Consider the following 25,608-nt stretch of genomic DNA (forward strand, 5'->3'; position numbering starts at 1 on the left):
ATACTGCTCCTATGTACAAGAATATAACTACTATAATACTGCCTCCTATGTACAAGAATATAACTACTATAATGCTGCCTCCTATGTACAAGAATATAACTACTATAATACTACCTCCTATGTACAAGAATATAACTACTTTAATACTACCTCCTATGTACAAGAATATAACTACTATAATACTACCTCCTATGTACAAGAATAGAACTACTATAATACTGCTCCTATGTACAAGAATATAACTACTATAATACTGCTCCTATGTACAAGAATATAACTACTATAATACTGCTCCTATGTACAAGAATATAACTACTATAATTCTTCCTCCTATGTACAAGAATATAACTACTATAATGCTGCCTCCTATGTACAAGAATATAACTACTATAATACTACTCCTATGTACAAGAATATAACTACTTTAATACTACCTCCTATGTACAAGAATATAACTACTATAATACTACCTCCTATGTACAAGAATAGAACTACTATAATACTGCTCCTATGTACAAGAATATAACTACTATAATACTACTCCTATGTACAAGAATATAATTACTATAATACTACTCCTATGTACAAGAATATAACTACTATAATACTACTCCTATGTGCAAGAATATAACTACTATAATACTACTCCTATGTGCAAGAATATAACTACTATAATACTGTCTCCTATGTGTATGAATATAACTACTATAATACTACTCCTATGTACAAGAATATAACTACTATAATACTACCTCCTATGTACAAGAATATAACTACTATAATACTGCTCCTATGTGCAAGAATATAACTACTATAATACTACCTCCTATATACAAGAATATAACTACTATAATACTGCTCCTATGTACAAGAATATAACTACTATAATTCTTCCTCCTATGTACAAGAATATAACTACTATAATGCTGCCTCCTATGTACAAGAATATAACTACTATAATACTACTCCTATGTACAAGAATATAACTACTTTAATACTACCTCCTATGTACAAGAATATAACTACTATAATACTACCTCCTATGTACAAGAATAGAACTACTATAATACTGCTCCTATGTACAAGAATATAACTACTATAATACTACTCCTATGTACAAGAATATAATTACTATAATACTACTCCTATGTACAAGAATATAACTACTATAATACTACTCCTATGTGCAAGAATATAACTACTATAATACTACTATGTGCAAGAATATAACTACTATAATACTGTCTCCTATGTGTATGAATATAACTACTATAATACTACTCCTATGTACAAGAATATAACTACTATAATACTGCTCCTATGTGCAAGAATATAACTACTATAATACTACCTCCTATGTACAAGAATATAACTACTATAATACTACTCCTATGTACAAGAATATAACTACTATAATTCTACCTCCTATGTACAAGAATATAACTACTATAATACTACTCCTATGTACAAGAATATAACTACTATAATACTACCTCCTATGTACAAGAATATAACTACTATAATACTACTATGTACAAGAATATAACTACTATAATACTACCTCCTATGTACAAGAATATAACTACTATAATACTACCTCCTATGTACAAGAATATAACTACTATAATTCTACCTCCTATGTACAAGAATATAACTACTATAATTCTACCTCCTATGTACAAGAATATAACTACTATAATACTACTCCTATGTACAAGAATATAACTACTATAATACTGCCCCCTATGTACAAGAATATAACTACTATAATACTACCTCCTATGTACAAGAATATAACTACTATAATACTGCCCCCTATGTACAAGAATATAACTACTATAATACTGCTCCTATGTACAAGAATATAACTACTATAATACTACCTCCTATGTACAAGAATATAACTACTATAATACTGCCCCCTATGTACAAGAATATAACTACTATAATACTGCCCCCTATGTACAAGAATATAACTACTATAATACTACTATGTACAAGAATATAACTACTATAATACTACCTCCTATGTACAAGAATATAACTACTATAATACTACCTCCTATGTACAAGAATATAACTACTATAATACTACTCCTATATACAAGAATATAACTACTATAATACGGCTTCTTCTGAGCCATCCTCTCTGGGTGTCACCTGGCAGAGGACACTTTCCTCTCGGCCCTTCTGATACAGGTGTGACTAGTTGTCTCTGTGCCCAGGACTTCGTCAGGTCTGCACACACAACTCTTCACTAGTATACCCTGCAGAAGATCTGTCTCCTCTGTGACCATAATGGGTGACCTGTGGACAAGCTCTTGGATCATTCTAGGTTTCATGCCAGGTAAGGATATATTAATTCCTATGAGTGTACTATTTGATACCATGTTTTATACATTTGTACTGAGGTCATAGATTATAAATTTACCTTTTGTCAAACTATCAGTATCTGCATTTCAGATATCCATTGCTACGTGTCACACCAACTTACGACTGTGGCTACAACAGCCCAGTAGTTTATTTCATATAAGGTTTAATAGTCAGTAAATCAGCAGTTATTCATGAAGATAGGGGGCACTGTAATTTGCTCGTTTTCTCATCCTGTTGTATGATGGCGTTGTTGGTCGATGCCACAAGACATATTTGGGGCCCAGACATTGTGTTTAGCTGCGTCCTAGATAGTCTCATAAATGACGGATTGGCGATAAAACTGATGACCGTGCAGGACCAGGAAGTGTTGTAATCTGGTGGAGACATTGTATGTGTAGGTGAGCCTTATCCTGCTGATAGCAATTGTCTGCCCTGTCATGAGAGACAACACATGTGGTGGTAGGGTGTCCTGTATATATCACTGATCTGTTAGAGTCCTCATATCACTACTAGGGGTGACTGACTGTCCTATGTGATGGCTTCCCACATCATCTCCACAGCAAAGACAGGATTGAAGGGCTCAACATAAAGCCTTCATACCCTAACCCAACCATCAAGAGATCCTAAACAGAACCCAGATCTGTCACTATAGACTATACGTATCTAATCTGTAGCCATCCAGGTTTCATACCTCCCAACTTTTGAAAAGTAGAGGGACAAAATGTGTAGCGCGCTGCGGCAAATCTGGCTCCACCCACTTTTATGTTGACCCCGACCATTCTCATTCATTTTTCATGTGCTCCCACACAATATAATCCTCTTACAGTCACCCCTAAATTTTGTCCCCCCTCCATCTCTCCCCCAGTTTCATATACACCCTTTATCTGCCCCTAGTTTCATGTCCCCCCTCCATCTCTGTCCCCAGTTTCATATCTCCCCAGTTTCATGTCCCCCGTCTCTGCCCAGTTTCATGCCGTTCTCCCCCCCCTCTTCATTTGCCCCAGTGTCATGCCGTTCTCCCCCCTTCATCTGCCCACAGTTTCATGTCCCCCCTTCTCTGCCCCAGTGTCATGCCGTTCTCCCCCCTTCATCTGCCCACAGTTTCATGTCCCCCCATCTCTGCCCCAGTGTCATGCCGTTCTCCCCCCCTCTTCATTTGCCGCAGTGTCATGCCGTTCTCCCCCCTTCATCTGCCCACAGTTTCATGTCCCCCCGTCTCTGCCCCAGTGTCATGCCGTTCTCCCCCCGTCTTCATTTGCCGCAGTGTCATGCTGTTCCCCCCCCTTCATCTGCTCTAGTGTCATGCCGTTCTCCCCCCCCCCTCTTCATTTGCTCCAGTGTCATGCTGTCCCCCCCCTCCCCCCTTCATTTGCTCCAGTGTCATGCCATTCTCACCCCCTCCCTTCAGGGCCAGGCCATGGAGTGCACTTCACTTTACCTATTGGAGGGCACTGCTCCTGACGTCTGTGCGACCTGCGCTGCTTCCGGTGTCCGCCTGTGTCCTCCGCCTCAAAATCCTGACCAAAAAGATGGCTCGCATTGAAATCAATGGGAGCTGCTCAGGTCTTTTTTCCAGGCGCCGTTTTTTTCTCGGCTCCCGGAAAAAGAAGCGAGGCGCTCATTTCGCAAGGCGAAACGGCCTGAAGACACTCCCTCCTCTGGACTAGGTCGGAGGAGGGAGTGCTCACCAACTACGACCTCCACTCTGTAGCCCCTGCTTCATCAGGGGGCTACATCCATTTGTTCGCTTACGTAAGCGCTTCTCTAACAGCTAGGTCAGAATTGTCTACATGGCAGACAATTTGTCAAAACAAACATCCTTCTCTCAGACTAATGATGCGCTCCTTCTCAAATTCGGTCAACTGGGTAAAATGCCTTTAAGTGCATCATAGAGGCATGTCTAGTAGTTAACGATCTCTCACCAAGTGGTTACACTACCCAAAAGTAGCCTCTGAGAGTCTTTTCTTTATAGGGCAACACGGAAAGCACTTTTATGCCCTCTTGTGGCAAGAGCCAATGTCTGATCAGACCACACCCGTAGTCACGTACGTATCCACAGGACAAGCTTTGCAGGAACATTTCTATCTGGGTGCGGTATTTTTTTAGCCAATGACCGTATATGTATAAGCCCCGTCTTGAAGTCGTCTACCTCTTCACCTACTTTCTGCAGTTTATCAGGGGGCGTGCACTAAAGTATGACCGCAGGATCAACCGTCCCCGGCTTGTTTATGAGCTGAATACATAATGTGGGAGGAAATATTGACTCAACGAGATTTATAAACCATTGGAACAATAAAACATTCTTGTACAGATGGAGATATTCTTGTCCTCCCATCTTCCTTCCTGTATAGGAATCTCCTTCCAATATGAGAATATCTTGTCTTGGCTACAATGAATGTGATAAGGCCGGTTACATGAGTATTTCTGGAGAAGACTGATGGTTCTTGTGAGAACTTCCACACAGTCTATGGTTGGTTCCTCCAAGCTTGAGGACCAGGGACAATTTAAAGGACCTTACATAAACACTGACAGTAAGTCAGAAAAATCAGTCATCTTACCATAAAGGAACTCTATAAAGTACATGTAGACGGGAGGGGGTAGAGTCTGACACAGGGGTGGAGAAATGGGTGTCAGAGAACCAGAAACCAGACAGTAAGGGTGTTTGCGGCGGGGGTTTCTCAGTTATTACTGCTATACATCTGTCTTTTATATTATCACAGTCCTCCTCAGTTTTTGACACATTTTTGTTTTTTTCCCCTCTGACTAGCACTGCTGGACTCCATGACTATTCTAGAACCAAGTACTGAGACCGTTGTACTTGCTAAGGGAAATGCTGCAACGCTGGGCTGTACTTATGTCCTGGACCCCGTGGAAATTGGAAATGTTTTTATTATGTGGTACAAGATAAACCCAGATACGACAGAACTGGATACAGTGGTGGGTAACCAGACCAGTACAAGACTATTGCCTAAGGAGAACTTGCTCTAGCTCCACTTTTTGTAAAGTAGCTCCCTATAGATCAATGCTTGGTTTTCCTGAAACCTAATGGCACGGCCTAGGACTACCCCGTAACATACGGCTAACACTGCCCTGTAGCACCCGCGGGTTCGGGATGTTTGCGGACCGATCGGCCAGATCGGCACCCCCCACAACGGTTTCGGGGGGTGCCGGTATTGCTAATGGGCAGGCCAGGTTCTGATCAGTGACCCCGGGTCTGCTCCATCACTTCCCCTTCCACGTACCTGGTTGATCCTGCCAGGAATGGAAGCTGTCAGCCCTGTGCGTCTGCTTCCTGTGCTCTGCAGTACACGTGTATTGCAGCGTACATGTAGTTACGCAGTGATCAGCAGATCACTGCTTCAATCCCCCATGGGGACAGAAAAAAAAAAGTTTTAAAAAAGTTTAAATAAGTTTAAAATAAATTAGAAATAAATAAAGCCCCAAAAATCCCTTATTCCCATATAAAATGTTTTACTATGTAAAATAAAGAAAAATAGCAAAAAACATTACATATCTGGTATCACCGCGTCCGTAATAACCTGAACAATAAAATTAAAACATTATTTAACCCGATCAGTGAACGTCATAAAAAAAAAAAAAAAAACGTAGAAAACCGTACAAAATAATGATTATTCACCACCTTTCCCTTACAAAATGTTCAATAAAAAGTAATCAAATGGTCAGATGAAAACCAAAATGGTACCAATAAAAAGCAGAGGTCATCCCACAAAAAATAAGCCCTCATCCAGCTCTGTCTAACGAAAAATAAAAATGTTATGCCTTTCAGAAGATGGCGATGCAAAAATAATTGTTTTTTTTCCCTGAATTGAATTTTATTCTGCACTTTTATTCTGGATATGGTGTACCCAATTTACTCCGCACAGCTTACACATTCACTTCGGGGTTACTAATGCTCACTACATCACTTGATAAATTCTTTGAGGGGTGCGGTTTTCACAATGGGGTCACTTTCTAGAGGTTTCCACTGTTTTGACTCCTCAAGGGCTTTGTAAATGCGACATGGTTCCTGAAACTGATCACAGCCAGATCTGCCCTCGAAAAGCTCCTTGGCGCGCCTTCCCTCCTGCATCTCGCTGTGCGTCCACATATTAGTTTACACCCACAAGTGGGGTACTATGGTAGTCCGGAGAAGTTGCATAACAAATTGTGGGATGCGTTTTCTCCTTTAACCCCTTGTGAATGTGCAAATTCTAGGGCTAAACGAAAATATTAGTAAAATAAAATCAAATGTGTAAATTTCACCTTTTAAATTTTGTCTTAATTCCTGTTAAGCACTTATAGGGTTAAAATACTAGGTATATGTTGTTTTGGCTTATTTAAGGGGTGCAGTTTTGAAAATGGGGTGATTTATGGGGGGCTTTAATACAGGGGTCTTTCAAAACGCCTTCATAACTGGATTAGTCCCTTAAAAAATGGGTTTTGGAAATTTCTTGAAAATTTTGAATATTGTTGTTTCACTTGTAAATCTTCTAATGTCCGTAAAAAATAAAAGGGCGACTAAAGTTTGATGCCGACATAAAGCAGAGATCTGGGACATGAGATTTAGGATATAATTTTGGCGGTCTGACTATCTGTATACAATGCACATCATTTCAAACTTTATAAAATGCATATTTTTCAAAATTTCCACCAAATTTCCACTTTTTTCATAATTAAACACAAAACATATCATCCAAAATTTACCACTAACATGAAGTACAATGTGTTACGAAAAAACAATCTCAATATCACTCTGGTAAGTTAAAGCGTTCCAAAGTTATTGCCACATAAAGTGACACATGGCAGTTTTGAAAAATCGAGCTTGGTCAGGAAGTCAAAAAGTGCCATCGGCGGGAAGGGGTTAAACTCGGGAGGGGGGCAGATGAAGAAAAAATTTAAACTGGGGAGAGGGGACAGATGAAGAAGAATATTAATCTGGGGGCAGATGAAAAGAGACAAAGTGGGGAGGGGGCAGATGAAGAGGGACTTTAAACTGGGGGGACAGATGGAGAGGAACATTAAACTAGGAGGGGCAGCTGAATAGGGAAATTACATTGAATGCAGCTGGAGGAGGACCTTATACTGTGTGGTCAATTGAAGGAGAACATTATAATGTGGGGGCATATAATGTTAGGGTGACTGTAGTAGCATTATACTTTGTAGGAGCACAAATAGAACTGGATGTGAATGGGCAAAGTCAATATAGAAGTGGGTGAAGCTAAATTTGCAGCAGGACCATCCCTCTTTCAAAAGAGGGATTCCATCCCTCTTTCAAAATAACTAATGAGGCTTGCCTGTGGCCGGCCTCAATAGCATGGGTGTAGCTATAGGGGGTTCAGCCATCTCTACCAGCCCCTGGAGACTGAGAAGGCAGAAAGGCCTCTCTACAACATAAGAAGACACCAGTATTATGGATGGCACATGATAAATGGGGGCCCCATGATAGATTTTGCATCGAGGCCTAAGGACTTCAATAGTTATGTAGTGATATTCCCCAAGACTGCAATAACACATTATAGCAGTCTATGGTACACGCCCATGTTCGTAAATTCAAGCTTCCTAAAAAATGGGGGTAAAACAAAGATTAAAAAAAAAATTATAATTTTTTAAAAATCAAATGATCAAACTATACAAAATTATCCCATATGGTAAACACAAAAAAAGAAAACAATTTTTTCAGTTCAATAAAAAGTGGTCAAAACTTTGGACATTCACCGAAATAGTATAAATAAAAGCTATATCTCATGCATCCAAAAACGACGCCTTACACGGTTCCACATCTGGAAACGTAAAATAAAAGTGACTGGTGTTATGGCGATAAAAATAATTTTTAATATTTCATATTTTAACAATTTTAAGTTTTTGAGTTTTTTTTTTTAAAGATATTAAAACATAACAAAAACTATTTTCATTTTGTTTTGCTGTGATAATGACGACCTGAAGCAAGTCATTGTTACCACACATTGAACGCTGTGGAAACGGAACCTGTAAGAAAATGATGCTTTTTTTTTTTTTCTAATTCCACCCCATTCTGAGTTTTCCCCAGCATATCATATGTAATATTAAATCGTACCATTAGGAAGTAAAATTTGTCCCTCAAAAAAACAAAAAAAAACCATATGGCTCTGTGACAAAAAAAAAGTTATAGCTTTTGGAAAGCCAAGTTAAAAAAAAAAAAAAACTGCGCAAGAAGGGGTTAAAGGAGTATTCTCATCTCAAGGATTCTATCTATACTGGTAGCTTATGAAAATTTAAGAGTTTACCTAAATATATTGCTTTAGCAGTGCTGCTTTGTTTTCTTGCTATGTGAACTTATTCCTCCCATTGTTTACACATCGTTTCTATGGTGCCACACTGCTCTCTGGCTTATTGCAGTTTGCTGATAAAGCCCTGTCTGTTATCTCTATATGTACACTATATATAACACTGAGTCCTGTAGAAGCACATGCATTAGATTTCTGGTAATCATGATAAGTATTGTGATACTTCATGGTGTCCTGTTCAGTAAACTGGGGGGAGGCGGCTATGACTATTTCATAAAGAATACAGGAAATGAGAAGAAGAGGCAGCTGTAAGGAGATGGAGAAATCCCTGTTAAACCAAACCAAGATGTCTCCTCCAAAAGGATGGGTCCAGTGGCGTAACTACCGCCATAGCAGCAGAGGCAGCTGCCACAGGGCCCGGGACATTAGGGGCCCGGTGACAGCCGCTACCGCTGCTATCATTATACTCGGGGAGGGGGGGGGTCTTTTCGGACCCCCGAGTATAATGATCGGAGGACCGAGAAAGGTAAGAAACATAAAAAACACTGTTACCTACCTCTCCACAATCCGGGCAGGCTTCGGCCTAGTCGTCCGACGTCAGATGAGCTGGGCCTGCGCCCCGGGTCATGTGACGTCTGACATCATTGAAGAGCGACTACTTCGGAGGCCGACAGCATAAGAGACGGGAGATAGCTGTTTTTCTCCCCCTAGGTCTCCGATTATTATACTCTGGGGTCTGAAAAGACTCCAGAGTATAATAATGGTTTATGGGTGTCCACAGTGGGACATAATACTGTGTACTGGGGCCACTAAGGGACATAATACTGTGTACTGGGGCCACTAAGGGACATAATACTGTGTGCAGGGGCCACTATGGGGGATAATACTGTGTGCAGGGGCCACTATGGGACATAATACTGTGTGCAGGGGCCACTATGAGACATAATACTGTGTACAGGGGCCACAATGGGGCATAATACTGTGTACAGGGGCCACTATGGGGGATAATACTGTGTGCAAGGGCCACTATGGGATATAATACTGTGTGCAGGGGCCACTATGGGACATAATACTGTGTGCAGGGGCAACTATGGGACATAATACTGTGTGCAGGAGCCACTATGGGGCACAATACTGTGTACAGGGGCCACTATGGGGCATAATACTGTGTGCAGGGGCCACTATGGGGGATAAATCTGTATGCAGGGGCCACTATGGGGGATAATACTGTGTGTAGGGGCCACTATGGGACATAATACTGTGTACAGGGGCCACTATGGGGATAATACAGTGTGTAGGGGCTACTATGGGGGATAATACTGTGTCTAGGGGCCACTATGGGGATAATACTGTGTGCAGGGGCCACTATGGGGATAATACTGTGTGTAGGGGCCACTATGGGGGATAATACTGTGTCTACGGGCCACTATGGGGGATAATACTGTGTGTAGGGGCCACTATAGGGCATAATAGAGTGCGCAGGAATGCGTAGGAGGGGGTCTGTCGAGGTCTTCGGAGGGGGGCGGGGGGGGTCCATGTCAAAAGTTCGCCACGGGGCCCCGCCACTCCTAGTTACACCACTGAATGGGTCTCTCTTACTTTTAAAGGGGACATTCTAGTTTGGCTTTAATATCAGATCATGCCACTAGGTTCCACCTAGGAACACCAGGCATTGAGCTATAGGACGCGACCTTCAAGAAGGTGGCACTAGTGCAAGTTTTCCTTTTTTCCGACGAGGAGAACATACAGGTATTAGCATATTCTTTTCCAAGACCACAGAAAGCATTGCGTCTCCGTTTTGATGACACTTGTCCATTTCCCCACCAGCTTCTCAGCTACGCGAGTAACTATATGAAGTCATATGCTCCACCAAGCCTCAAGAACCGTCTGTCTTTCACAGCTGCAGATCCCGGCCAAGGCGATGCCTCAATCTTAATTACCCATCTGAAAGTTACCGATTCTGGGACCTACCAGTGCAACGTGAAGAATAACCCTGGAGTAGCCTCCAGGAGAATTACATTAATCGTTGAAGGTAAAATTCAGTCCAATGTACAATAGTCTCCGGCCCTAGAAATGTGACAACCATTCTTGTGAGCCTAAGTATGGACAGAACTACCAGGGTAGCAGCGGTAGTGGCTGACATAGGGCCTGTGACATTAGGGGGCCTAGGGGTGGGAGGCCCATGTGAAAATTTCGCCATGGGGCCTGAGAATGGTCACAACCTGGCCATTGGTGTGGCATGACAAGTATGGTGAGATGATGTTGTTGACAATTTCTAACATATGGACTCTTCTTACCCCGGATCTAGAGCGCCCCAGGCATCCTCGTTGTTTTATCAAAGGAAAAAATACCAAAGGAAGAGACGTCATTCTGAAGTGCAGACCGAGAGGGGGAACCCCGCCTCTGAAATACAAATGGCAGAAGATATCCGGGCCCCTAAATCCAACTACTCCAGATCTAAACAGTAGTAGGTTATATAAGTGGTATCATAACATATGGAAAAAATGTCCTTATTAAAGTGCGGAAGGTTGTACAAGGTCTGTCACTCATTCATGGTTATCTAATGTGAGATGAATTATGTCTCCATACAGCTCCTGTGACTGGAGATTTACTGATCAGGAACATCTCTAAGGCATATGAAGGAGCGTACCAATGTACTGTGGGGAACAAGGTGGGAACTGCAACTTGTGTGGTTCACCTACATGTATGCACAGGTGAGGAAAAAATAGGACATATACAGTATATGTATGGTTGTACAGTTGTATTTCTTCTGTATATAGAATAGTATTATAGTAGTTATCTTATTGTACATAGGAGTAGTATTATAGTAGATACAGTATATTCTTGTACATAGGAGTAGTATTATAGTAGTTATATTCTTGTACATAGGAGCAGTATTATAGTAGATACAGTATATTCTTGTACATAGGAGTAGTATTATAGTAGTTATATTCTTGTACATAGGAGGTAGTATTATAGTAGTTATATTCTTGTACATAGGAGCAGTATTATAGTAGTTATATTCTTGTACATAGGAGGTAGTATTATAGTAGTTATATTCTTGTACATAGGAGCAGTATAATAGTAGTTATATTCTTGTACATAGGAGCAGTATAATAGTAGTTATATTCTTGTACATAGGAGTAGTATTATAGTAGTTATATTCTTGTACATAGGAGCAGTATTATAGTAGTTATATTCTTGTACATAGGAGCAGTATTATAGTAGTTATATTCTTGTACATAGGAGCAGTATTATAGTAGTTATATTCTTGTACATAGGAGCAGTATTATAGTAGTTATATTCTTGTACATAGGAGTAGTATTATAGTAGTTATATTCTTGTACATAGGAGTAGTATTATAGTAGTTATATTCTTGTACATAGGAGCAGTATTATAGTAGTTATATTCTTGTACATAGGAGTAGTATTATAGTAGTTATATTCTTGTACATAGGAGTAGTATTATAGTAGTTATATTCTTGTACATAGGGAGCAGTATTATAGTAGTTATATTCTTGTACATAGGAGCAGTATTATAGTAGTTATATTCTTGTACATAGCGGCAGTATTATAGTAGTTATATTCTTGTACATAGCGGCAGTATTATAGTAGTTATATTCTTGTACATAGGAGTAGTATTATAGTAGTTATATTCTTGTACATAGGAGCAGTATTATAGTAGTTATATTCTTGTACATAGGAGTAGTATTATAGTAGTTATAGTCTTGTACATAGGAGCAGTATTATAGTAGTTATAGTCTTGTACATAGCGGCAGTATTATAGTAGTTATATTCTTGTATATAAGAGTAGTATTATAGTAGTTATATTCTTGTACATAGGAGGTAGTATTATAGTAGTTATATTCTTGTACATAGGAGCAGTATTATAGTAGTTATATTCTTGTACATAGGAGCAGTATTATAGTAGTTATAGTCTTGTACATAGCGGCAGTATTATAGTAGTTATATTCTTGTACATAGGAGCAGTATTATAGTAGTTATATTCTTGTACATAGCGGCAGTATTATAGTAGTTATATTCTTGTACATAGGAGCAGTATTATAGTAGTTATATTCTTGTACATAGGAGGTAGTATTATAGTAGTTATAGTCTTGTACATAGGAGCAGTATTATAGTAGTTATAGTCTTGTACATAGCGGCAGTATTATAGTAGTTATATTCTTGTATATAAGAGTAGTATTATAGTAGTTATATTCTTGTACATAGGAGGTAGTATTATAGTAGTTATAGTCTTGTACATAGCGGCAGTATTATAGTAGTTATATTCTTGTACATAGGAGCAGTATTATAGTAGTTATATTCTTGTACATAGGAGTAGTATTATAGTAGTTATATTCTTGTACATAGGAGTAGTATTATAGTAGTTATATTCTTGTACATAGGAGGCAGTATTATAGTAGTTATATTCTTGTACATAGGGGCAGTATTATAGTAGCTATATTCTTGTACATAGGAGCAGTATTATAGTAGTTATATTCTTGTATATAGGAGTAGTATTATAGTAGTTATATTCTTGTACATAGGAGGTAGTATTATAGTAGTTATATTCTTGTACATAGGAGTAGTATTATAGTAGTTATATTCTTGTACATAGGAGCAGTATTATAGTAGTTATATTCTTGTACATAGCGGCAGTATTATAGTAGTTATATTCTTGTACATAGGAGCAGTATTATAGTAGTTATATTCTTGTACATAGCGGCAGTATTATAGTAGTTATTTTCTTGTACATAGCGGCAGTATTATAGTAGTTATATTCTTGTACATAGGAGTAGTATTATAGTAGTTATATTCTTGTACATAGGAGTAGTATTATAGTAGTTATATTCTTGTACATAGGAGTAGTATTATAGTAGTTATATTCTTGTACATAGGAGTAGTATTATAGTAGTTATATTCTTGTACATAGGAGGCAGTATTATAGTAGTTATATTCTTGTACATAGGAGGTAGTATTATAGTAGTTATATTCTTGTACATAGGAGCAGTATTATAGTAGTTATATTCTTGTACATAGGAGTAGTATTATAGTAGTTATATTCTTGTACATAGGAGGCAGTATTATAGTAGTTATATTCTTGTACATAGGAGCAGTATTATAGTAGTTATATTCTTGTACATAGGGGCAGTATTATAGTAGTTATATTCTTGTACATAGGGGCAGTATTATAGTAGTTATATTCTTGTACATAGGAGCAGTATTATAGTAGTTATATTCTTGTACATAGCGGCAGTATTATAGTAGTTATATTCTTGTACATAGGAGCAGTATTATAGTAGTTATATTCTTGTACATAGGGGCAGTATTATAGTAGTTATATTCTTGTACATAGGAGTAGTATTATAGTAGTTATATTCTTGTACATAGGAGTAGTATTATAGTAGTTATATTCTTGTACATAGGAGTAGTATTATAGTAGTTATATTCTGGTACATAGGAGTAGTATTATAGTAGTTATATTCTTGTACATAGGAGGTAGTATTATAGTAGTTATATTCTTGTACATAGGAGTAGTATTATAGTAGTTATATTCTTGTACATAGGAGTAGTATTATAGTAGTTATATTCTTGTACATAGGAGCAGTATTATAGTAGTTATATTCTTGTACATAGGAGTAGTATTATAGTAGTTATATTCTTGTACATACATTTTTTGGCGTCTGTTAAATTTATAGTGTTGACGCCTTTTACTAACTTATATTAACTTTACATTGTAGGCCATCATTGATAAAGTTCAAGGATTTTACTGAAATGTTTGGTATTACCAATTGCCATCTCACTATGGAACACGGTGAAATCTACGCTTCTGCCAATGCCAAAAAGCTGTCTGAATTAACCTGTAATAAAAACGAAAATGCATCAGTGGTATTTCAGAGAGTGCTATGATATTTTGTGTTGGATGATGTTGGTGGCTTACACCCTTTACAGACAGCCCAACAGGACGTTAAGGAGTGCTCGATACATATATAGGTATATACTCGAGAATAATCCATCCCGAATATACGCCAAAGCCCCTAATTTTACCACAATAAACTGGGAAAATGTATTGACTCGAGTATAATCCTAGTCATAAGTTGCAGCTCCTCAATTTGGCCCGGACACACGGCCGCAAAAGCGACGGCATCTATGTGTATGGGCCCATTGAAATATAATAGTCCATAATTTTATCCACCATTGGAAATAAAAAGTCTGGTCATGTGTATTACAGTTTAATAACTCCATGTGCCTCAGGTTAATAACAGTTAACCCCATCATGTCCCTCACATTAACACCCTGTGTGCCTCACATAAGGGTTACTAATATGTGAGAGACATGGAGGTAATAATTATTACATTAAACACTATTAACCCCTTCCCGACATGCGCCGTAATAGTACGGCGCATGTCGGGTCTGTAACTATGGCGACCGCCCGGGAGCCGGGCGTCCGCCATAGCCGCCGGGTATCTACTGCTTTAAGCAGTAGACAACCGGCTCTAATGCCTCCGATCAGTCCCCGGACCGATCGGAGGCATTAACCCCTCCAGCGCCGCGGTCAAAGGCGCCGGAGGTGCCATTTTCCCTGCGGCGCATGGGCGCCGCCATTTTGCCCGGGGTCGCAGGCTCCTGGAGCATGCTCCAGGGCCGACATCATGTTGCCATGACAGCCGGGAGCCTGTACAAGGCTCCCAGGCTTGTCTGCAAATTGTCTCTTTTGCAGGCTGGTCTATGCAGCCTGCAAAAGAGAAGATGATTTATTGCAATGCATTGCAATGCATTAGCATTGTAATGCATTGCATTAGTGATCAGACCCCCTGGGGTTCAACACCCCTAGGGGGTCTAATAAATGCAAAAAAAAAATTAAAAAAAAAATATAAAAAAATATAAAAAGTATTAAAAGTGCAAATCACCCCCCTTTCCCTAGAACACATATAAAAGTAGTTAAAAACTGTGAAACATATACATGTTAGGTATCCCCGCGTCCGAAATCGCCCGCTCTACAAATCTATAAAAATATTTTTCCTGTTCGGTAAACGCCGTAGCGGGAAATATAGTCAAAAGTGCCAAACCGCCGTTTTTTCACTGTTTTGAGTCTGATAAAAATTTGAATAAAAAGTGATCAAAGCAATAACATTTCCCGAAAATGGTAGAACTAAAAAGTACACCTGGCCCCGCAAAAAAAGACGCCCTATGCATCCCCGTACACTTATGTATAAAAAAGTTACGGCCGTTGGAATATGGAGACTTTTAGAAAAACAAATTTTTAACACAGTTTTGGATTTTTTTTAAGGGGTCAAAATGTAAATAAAACCATATAAATTTGGTATCCCTGGAACCGTACCGAAACACAGAATACAGGGGACATGTCATTTTGGCTGCACAGTGAACGCCGTAAAACCAAAGCCCGTAAGAAAGTCACAGAAATGCATTTTTTCTTCAAATCCACCCCATTTTGAATTTTTTTCCTGCTTCCCAGTACATTATATAGAATAATTAATAGTGGCATCATGAAGAAAAATTTGTCCCGCAAAAATTAAGACCTCATATGGCTCTGGGAGCGGAGAAATAAAAAAGTTATGGGGTTTAGAAGGAGGGGAGTCAAAAATGAAAAACGAAAATCAAAAAATGCCATCGGCGGGAAGGGGTTAAGGCACTTCATTATTACTTCCATATGTCTCACATATTAGTAACCCTTATATGGGGCACAAAGGGGTTAAAATGAGTGACAAGATGGGGTTAACTGGTATTAATGTGAGGCACATGGAGTTACTAAAACTAAATTAATAACTCCAAATGCCTGATATTACTAGGAATAGTAACACCAGCAGTTACCTGTGTGTTTTACTATCACTTTGTTACACAAAGCTTCCTCTCCTCTGCAGGATGTAGGCACAGCAGCAGGGGCTCCCGGGCTTTCATCTCTCTTGCTAGAGAAGGGGGAGTGTCCTATATCATTACTGTAGCACTAAAGGACACTCCTCCTTTGATTAATTTATACAGGTCCTTGTGCTCTGAACCTCATTTTGCCAAAGCAATTGCATTGGTTAAGGAACCGATTGGGCACCCTGGACTAATGCATTTGTATTATCAAAATGAGGATTAATAGTTGGGGCTAGAAACCCTGACTCGGGTATATGCTGAAGGGGGATTTTTCAGCATAAAAACTGTGCTGAAAAAGTCGGCTTATACTCGAGCATATACGGTATTCTATTTCATTAAAGTAGTTATATTCTTGTACATAGGAGTAGTATTATAGTAGTTATATTCTTGTACATAGGAGCAGTATTATAGTAGTTATATTCTTGTACATAGGGGCAGTATTATTGTAGTTATATTCTTGTACATAGGAGCAGTATTATAGTAGTTATATTCTTGTACATAGGAGGTAGTATTATAGTAGTTATATTCTTGTACATAGGAGTAGTATTATAGTAGTTGTATTCTTGTACATAGGAGTAGTATTATAGTAGTTATATTCTTGTACATAGGAGTCAGTATTATAGTAGTTATATTCTTGTACATAGGAGTAGTATTATAGTAGTTATATTCTTGTACATAGGAGCAGTATTATAGTAGTTATATTCTTGTACATAGGAGTAGTATTATAGTAGTTATATTCTTATACATAGGAGTAGTATTATAGTAGTTATATTCTTACAAAATAGTTTCTTCAAAACCGCAGCTTTGATGTAAGGGTCCGCAACTCAGAACTTTTTTTAAAACAACTTCTTTATTTCATCTTCTTAAAAAATCAGTTCGCCACCTTAGGCTGAGGCACACATTCATAGACAAGTTTCATAGCGATTTTTAACTCACAATGTCCAGTGTCTATCTTGTCTTCACTATGTGTTGTCTATGAATGTGTGCCTCAGCCTAAGGTGGCGAACTGATTTTTTAAGAAGATGAAATAAAGAAGTTGTTTTAAAAAAAGTTCTGAGTTGCGGACCCTTACATCAAAGCTGCGGTTTTGAAGAAACTATTTTGTACAAATCCACTCCAGTGAGTCAAGGAGAATAGGGTCGTGCACCAATCTTGATACCATAAAGAACGATAAGGGTGAGCTACTTTATATCTTTTTCTTTGTATTTAGTTATATTCTTGTACATAGGAGCAGTATTATAGTAGTTATATTCTTGTACATAGGAGCAGTATTATTGTAGTTATATTCTTGTACATAGGAACAGTATTATAGTAGTTATATTCTTGTACATAGGAGTAGTATTATAGCAGTTATATTCTTGTACATAGGAGCAGTATTATAGTAGTTATATTCTTGTACATAGGAGGCAGTATTATAGTAGTTATATTCTTGTACATAGGAGCAGTATTATTGTAGTTATATTCTTGTACATAGGAACAGTATTATAGTAGTTATATTCTTGTACATAGGAGGCAGTATTATAGTAGTTATATTCTTGTACATAGGAGTAGTATTATAGTAGTTATATTCTTGTATATAGGAGCAGTATTATAGTAGTTATATTCTTGTATATAGGAGCAGTATTATAGTAGTTATATTCTTGTACATAGGAGCAGTATTATAGTAGTTATATTCTTGTACATAGGAGCAGTATTATAGTAGTTATATTCTTGTATATAGGAGCAGTATTATAGTAGTTATATTCTTGTACATAGGAGCAGTATTATAGTAGTTATATTCTTGTACATAGGAGGCAGTATTATAGTAGTTATATTCTTGTATATAGGAGTAGTATTATAGTAGTTGTATTCTTGTACATAGTAGTAGTATTATAGTAGTTATATTCTTGTAAATAGGAGGCAGTATTATAGTAGTTATATTCTTGTATATAGGAGTAGTATTATAGTAGTTATATTCTTGTACATAGGAGTAGTATTATAGTAGTTATATTCTTGTACATAGGAGCAGTATTATAGTAGTTATATTCTTATACATAGGAGTAGCATTATAGTAGTTATATTCTTGTACATAGGAGGTAGTATTATAGTAGTAATATTCTTGTACATAGGAGCAGTATTATTGTAGTTATATTCTTGTACATAGGAACAGTATTATAGTAGTTATATTCTTGTACATAGGAGTAGTATTATAGTAGTTATATTCTTGTACATAGGGGCAGTATTATTGTAGTTATATTCTTGTACATAGGAGGTAGTATTATAGTAGTTATATTCTTGTACATAGGAGTAGTATTATAGTAGTTGTATTCTTGTACATAGGAGTAGTATTATAGTAGTTATATTCTTGTACATAGGAGGCAGTATTATAGTAGTTATATTCTTGTACATAGGAGTAGTATTATAGTAGTTATATTCTTGTACATAGGAGGTAGTATTATAGTAGTTATATTCTTGTACATAGGAGTAGTATTATAGTAGTTATATTCTTATACATAGGAGTAGTATTATAGTAGTTATATTCTTACAAAATAGTTTCTTCAAAACCGCAGCTTTGATGTAAGGGTCCGCAACTCAGAACTTTTTTTAAAACAACTTCTTTATTTCATCTTCTTAAAAAATCAGTTCGCCACCTTAGGCTGAGGCACACATTCATAGACAAGTTTCATAGCGATTTTTAAACTCACAATGTCCAGTGTCTATCTTGTCTTCACTATGTGTTGTCTATGAATGTGTGCCTCAGCCTAAGGTGGCGAACTGATTTTTTAAGAAGATGAAATAAAGAAGTTGTTTTAAAAAAAGTTCTGAGTTGCGGACCCTTACATCAAAGCTGCGGTTTTGAAGAAACTATTTTGTACAAATCCACTCCAGTGAGTCAAGGAGAATAGGGTCGTGCACCAATCTTGATACCATAAAGGACGATAAGGGTGAGCTACTTTATATCTTTTTCTTTGTATTTAGTTATATTCTTGTACATAGGAGGTAGTATTATAGTAGTAATATTCTTGTACATAGGAGCAGTATTATTGTAGTTATATTCTTGTACATAGGAACAGTATTATAGTAGTTATATTCTTGTACATAGGAGGTAGTATTATAGTAGTAATATTCTTGTACATAGGAGTAGTATTATAGTAGTTATATTCTTGTATATAGGAGCAGTATTATAGTAGTTATATTCTTGTATATAGGAGTAGTATTATAGTAGTTATATTCTTGTACATAGGAGTAGTATTATAGTAGTTATATTCTTGTACATAGGAGGCAGTATTATAGTAGTTATATTCTTGTATATAGGAGTAGTATTATAGTAGTTGTATTCTTGTACATAGGAGTAGTATTATAGTAGTTATATTCTTGTACATAGGAGGCAGTATTATAGTAGTTATATTCTTGTATATAGGAGTAGTATTATAGTAGTTATATTCTTGTACATAGGAGTAGTATTATAGTAGTTATATTCTTGTACATAGGAGCAGTATTATAGTAGTTATATTCTTGTACATAGGAGTAGTATTATAGTAGTTATATTCTTGTACATAGGAGTAGTATTATAGTAGTTATATTCTTGTACATAGGAGTAGTATTATAGTAGTTATATTCTTGTACATAGGGGCAGTATTATAGTAGTTATATTCTTGTACATAGGAGCAGTATTATAGTAGTTATATTCTTATACATAGGAGTAGCATTATAGTAGTTATATTCTTGTACATAGGAGGTAGTATTATAGTAGTAATATTCTTGTACATAGGAGCAGTATTATTGTAGTTATATTCTTGTACATAGGAACAGTATTATAGTAGTTATATTCTTGTTCGTAGAAGCAGACAGTCACCAGGCGCACTATAGATGAGTCCAATGAGATTTATATACATTATAATAGGGCTATCTAAGACACTAAACCACTGGTCCACAAGTGAGTGGTTTAGTGCCCCAATATTCAATCGTTGTGAAAGCAGTAAGTCTTGTAACTTATTTATGTGTATGGCATGCTTACTGTCCCCAACCATAAGATGTTCTTTTGTCTTATTTGGGCTTCCATTTAATACCTAATGTCCTGTGATTGATCTCATCCAAGTGAACCCACAATACATTGTGGTCTTGTAGAAATCACACAGTGACTGTTCATAGTTACATTCAGAAGAGTACGTCGACCCATAACGCTGCAACCCACGACTTTACACACAAATGGCAAAGGTATTGGTCTACCATAAAACTTTGCTAGATGTGTCCTGTTCTTGGTCAGATACTGCTGGACATGTGCCAAGACTGGTGGATGACTCCACATATAATGGATAATCGGGGGGGAGGGGGGAATTAGGAAGGCGAAAGAAGAGGAAGTCACTTGAGCTTCAGGCAAGAGCTCGGGACCATTGTGCAGATACCTGCCATATGTATGGAACTCCATCGTGTTTCTGTCCTATAAACCTAGCTGATGATTTGAGGATGATCTGTCAACCAAACAATCCTATTTTCAGTGGAACTGTTGGACAACATGCCAGGCAAATGGCACCTCATATATACCTGCATCATGAACATATATAGTGTGTTCTCTCATCTTCGTGAAACTCCTCGATTCGTCATGTGACACATTTCTCAGAATCCTTACGGTGCCTATACATCTTCAGTGGCTTGTATTACCAGTAGCATTTACTCTTGACCACCCTCAGCATTCGATATGGATGTGCATTCTCTAAAAATTTGGAAATGACTGGTGGTCTCCACCAATTGGGGCTGATTTATCATGGCTTGTACTCCAGAAAGCATGGCGCACAAGCCATGAAAATGCCACACTTTTTGTTACAGGTCAAGGCGGGTTCACATCTGTGCCTGGTCTCCGGTTTAGTCTATCTGGCCGGTTTCCATCTTCTGCCCCGCGAAACTGGACAGGAGAAGGAAACCTGGTGGTCTGCAAAGGTGACTGCCCATGTGCGTGTCCACGGGGAAACCATTTTTTTTTTAAACTGGACACAAACTTTGTGTCCAGCTGACCACTGGGTTTCCGTTTCCTGTCCAATTTCACGGGACAGAAGACGGAAACTGGCTGCGTTGGCTAAACCAGAGACCGGGCTCAGATGTGATCCCGCCCTCAGGAATATTGAGCAAGAAATGTGACTTTTTAAGTTTTAGATTTGATCAAATTTATTAATTTTTTTTATAATATAAAACATCAAATAACAACCAAAAATGAAAATAAGACAAAGTACAATACCAGAAGTGACGTAGTAACATTTTACAAAGAAAACCAAGGCCCCGCTGAAGTCCTGCGTTCGAATCCCACCAGGAACAACATATGCAAGGAGTTTGTATGTTCTCCACATGTTTGCGTGTATTTTCTCCCATTCTACAAAGTTATACTGATAAGGAAAAAGCGTGTACATTGTGATCGCTATATGGGGCTCACAATCTACATAAAAAAACATTCATGGCCGCCAGAATGCAACAAACTTGGAAGAATCCACAGGCTTTTTAAGATTTCTGCCTCCCCTCACATCATTTTTCTCAAAAGGGCGTTGGCCAGGGTCTACTCTAGCAAGGATCTGGCATACATTTCTCTCTGGGTGTGCAGACCCCCGAGGATCCGCCGAACATATGAGATCGTAAATTAGGCAAGAACTCTGGCATGGGTTACCAAGAACAACATGGAAACCGCCAGTCTTAGACTATGTTCATATGACTGAATATGTAGAAACAGAAAAATTTAGCTTCAGGAATTCAGAATATTTGCACTTTACCTATTCGGCGTCAGAATCCACTGTAGAATTCACCCCGGAATTTGCAAATTCTTCATAGGCCAGATGGTATTATTCTGCCTCCCATTCATTCGGTGGGTATTCTCAGGCAGAATCCAGAAGATTGAACATGACGCTTTTCTTTTTTTAATTAGCATCCGCCTCTCATTAGAATGCACTGAGACAGATTTCAGCCCTGTCCACATGGTGGAATTTGCTGTTGATTACGGGGCAGATTCCACCACGATTCTGCCTTCCATTGTGTTTTTTTGGAAGTCTTGCTTGATCTTGCCACGGATTCCACATCTGCTTGAGTTACGGATTCTGTGGCTTGAGATTCTCTGCAGATTAGGCCCATACATCAGAAAGCTGTGGAGCAATTCCAGTGTTCTTCATTGGTATTCTGCTGCGGGGAGCCCGGGACCCAAAAATGAAGAGGAAATTCCTTGGTCTTCAGTGTCAGTTCAGAGATAGTGTTCAGAGAGTGCAGAGCATCCCTGCACCCCAGCTGCTGAGCTGAGGCCAACGGTCAGCCTTACAGCCCCATGAAGGATCATCTTATGTCCCAAGCTTATCCAGAGACAGCCCTGGAAAGCGCTGCTGCCTATCATCTTGGAATGTATCTTTTCCGTGCCAGGAGGAACAGTAGAGGACCCTGACAGGAGGGACAAGACAAAGCCCAGTATCCAGGTATCCGGAACCCTGTCAGGTCCCCCTGAACCACAATCCCCATCATCCGAGATTGGGAGTGGCACGAGAGGAGGAGGAGTGGAGAACTGTATTATAGAGCCTAAAGATTACTGGACAACCTCCTATGACCAAGACTGGGTTTTGGACAGTGTACTACTACCCCCATCATCAAGCTTGGAGTGGGATTGGGGTGCATGTAGAGTGTGCTCGGCCTAGCAGGTGGCACAGCCTATGCCACTACTACTCCCGTCCTCCAGTCTCTTCCACTGGGTTGAGGCAATTTTTCAATGTGAAAACAGACCTAAGGTGAAATTTGGAACTGATTTTGAAGCAGAATCTGACTCTAAATCAGCTCCAAACTCCTCTGTGTGAACATAACCTTAATAAATCAGTCCTTTAGACTTCAGCAATGTGATCTTTATCTCTTTGTCCTCCTTCGTGTATAACGTCTTCTACTCTAGGATGCTCTGCGGGCCAAGAAAAACCAAAAAGCCATGGAAAGAACCTGGTATCAGAAGGAGGAAGGATTGTGTGAAAGTACTGCTCAATAGTAGCACGAAAAGCTGATGCTCATCTCACCGCCATCCACTAAGCCACATAGACACCCAATTGTTTTTGATTGGGTCACATGTCACTTATCATTACATCTCTGTCTAGCCATCAATATTAAGGGGATATTGTCACTCCTTAGGGAGAGACCACCATATAGGTGTGTGGAGATTTATTAAAGAGGACCTTTCACCATTTTGCCCACAGGCAGTTCTATATACTGCCGGAAAGCTGACAGTGCGCTGAATTCAGCACACTGTCGGCTTTCCCGATCTGTGCCCGGTGTGAAGAGCTTACGGTCCGGTACCGTAGCTCTTCTATGGTCAGAAGGGCGTTTCTGACACTCAGTCAGAGATGTCCTTCTTTACAGCACAGCCAATCGCGCTGTGCTGTGAGAGCCGGGAGGAACGCCCCCCTCCATCTGCTCGCAGTACTCGTCCATAGACGAGCATTTTCAGGGAGGGAGGGGGGAGTTCCTCCCGGCTCTCACAGCACAGCGCGATTGGCTGACTCTCAGAAACGCCCTTCTGACCATAGAAGAGCTACGGTACCGGACCGTAAGCTCTTCACACCGGGCACAGATCGGGAAAGCCCACAGTACGCTGAATTCAGCGCACTGTCAGCTTTCCGGCAGTATATAACACTGCCTGTGCCCGGATATGGTGAAAGGTCCTCTTTAAGCCTTTAGCACTCCACTTCGCAAGGAACCATGGGAAGAATATGCAAACCTGTCTTCCATGATGTAATTAGGAAGTCCTTGCGAAGTGGAGTGCTAAAGGCTTAATAAATCTCCACACACCTATATGGTGGTCTCTCCCTAAGGAGTGACAATATCCCCTTAACCCTGTCTAAGCCTCTCACCTCTACCAGGTTATAGTCCTCTCTACATCGAGCTGAAGAGATCCAAGTAGATCGAAACGGCCGTCCTCTATTGAGAGACCATTCCTGGTAATAATCCCAGCGTCATTGCAAAACAAAGGCCTCTTGGAAAGTCGGGCATGATGCTAAAGGGAGCAGCCATTATTGGGTTATTTCACTGGAATCCTGTCATAAGACAGGCTTGCACATTCCAGTGAGCCCCCTCTATTGGTTTGCAACAACGAGGCAGCTTCTGACTTCCTAATTACATCATGGAAGACAGATTTGCATATTCTTCCCATAGCCATCAATATACACATTTATCTGACGGCTCTATTGGTTGTCTTTGCAGTTTATCTTTAGACTGCCATTTCCTTTGTTACCTGCAGGGGACATTGTAGGAAAGTATAATGACATACACCGCAGCTTACGTGAGGCCACACACATAGGAGGAGAACCCGTTCCAAAGAATATTTTGTCCAGAGTCTGTGATAATAGAGGTGTCTGTGAATATTTAGGAGCTAGAGATATATTGAACAGAAATAAATGCTCATTTCTTTGGCATGGGCAACATTGTAATGGCAACCATTGGGTTAGTACACCTTGAAAATCATTCTTGTGGGATATTCCTACTATGTAGATGTTATTGGATACCAAAAGTGGTGCATGGAAGGAAAACCTGTAGAGCAGTGACAAGGCAATGGGTATCTAAAGAGTCCAGGCTAGCCCATGTGGCCCAAGATCACAGACGAGCTACAGTAAAACAAATTGTTGAGAAAATTACTATTCGCTATCATAGAAATGTGAGAACACACAGGGCATTGCAGCTTGTGGTTTATAGGGCTATGTAGCTAGTGATAAGGTAGTGTGAAGAGCATAAACATAATTTCACTTCTTTGGTCCTTTGGTACTTCTTGTGTTGATCATATAGATTACAGATATCCTTTGAACACGTCTTCCCTCTCCTCTTCTGCACAGTGTCCACCTTTGGTCAGTGTGAAATAATCTGAACCAAGACTCTTCATCTGGTCAGGGTTCTCTATACATGCCTCTATACATTTAATGTACAGATGTATCATATGTTATGGCAATTCTGATTGGAAGCGGCACCCTATAGGTACCATTCCCATTGAATGAAACCTACTTTTAAATTATAAGACTTATTACTATAAATAGATTGCTGTTTGGTCATTCAATCATACAGATTTTGTTGTTGTTTAGCTCGGCATACATTTCTTTTATTTTATTTTTTTTAGAAGATTG

The 25,608-nt window shown here is 38.9% G+C and overlaps 1 protein-coding gene across 1 annotated transcript; it reads left to right on the plus strand.

Moving 5' to 3' along the window:
• Nucleotides 1–2,298: 2,298 nt before the first annotated feature.
• On the plus strand, nucleotides 2,299–14,545 carry LOC142213474 (V-set and immunoglobulin domain-containing protein 8-like). The gene is made up of 6 exons (XM_075281822.1): nucleotides 2,299–2,347; nucleotides 5,141–5,310; nucleotides 10,464–10,668; nucleotides 10,945–11,103; nucleotides 11,228–11,375; nucleotides 14,377–14,545. Exons 1-6 carry the CDS (start codon nucleotides 2,299–2,301, stop codon nucleotides 14,543–14,545), a joined length of 900 nt encoding a protein of 299 aa, XP_075137923.1.
• The last annotated feature ends 11,063 nt before the right edge of the window (nucleotides 14,546–25,608 follow it).

The sequence above is a fragment of the Leptodactylus fuscus genome, chromosome 7, assembly GCF_031893055.1.
Source record: "Leptodactylus fuscus isolate aLepFus1 chromosome 7, aLepFus1.hap2, whole genome shotgun sequence".
NCBI lineage: Eukaryota > Metazoa > Chordata > Amphibia > Anura > Leptodactylidae > Leptodactylus > Leptodactylus fuscus.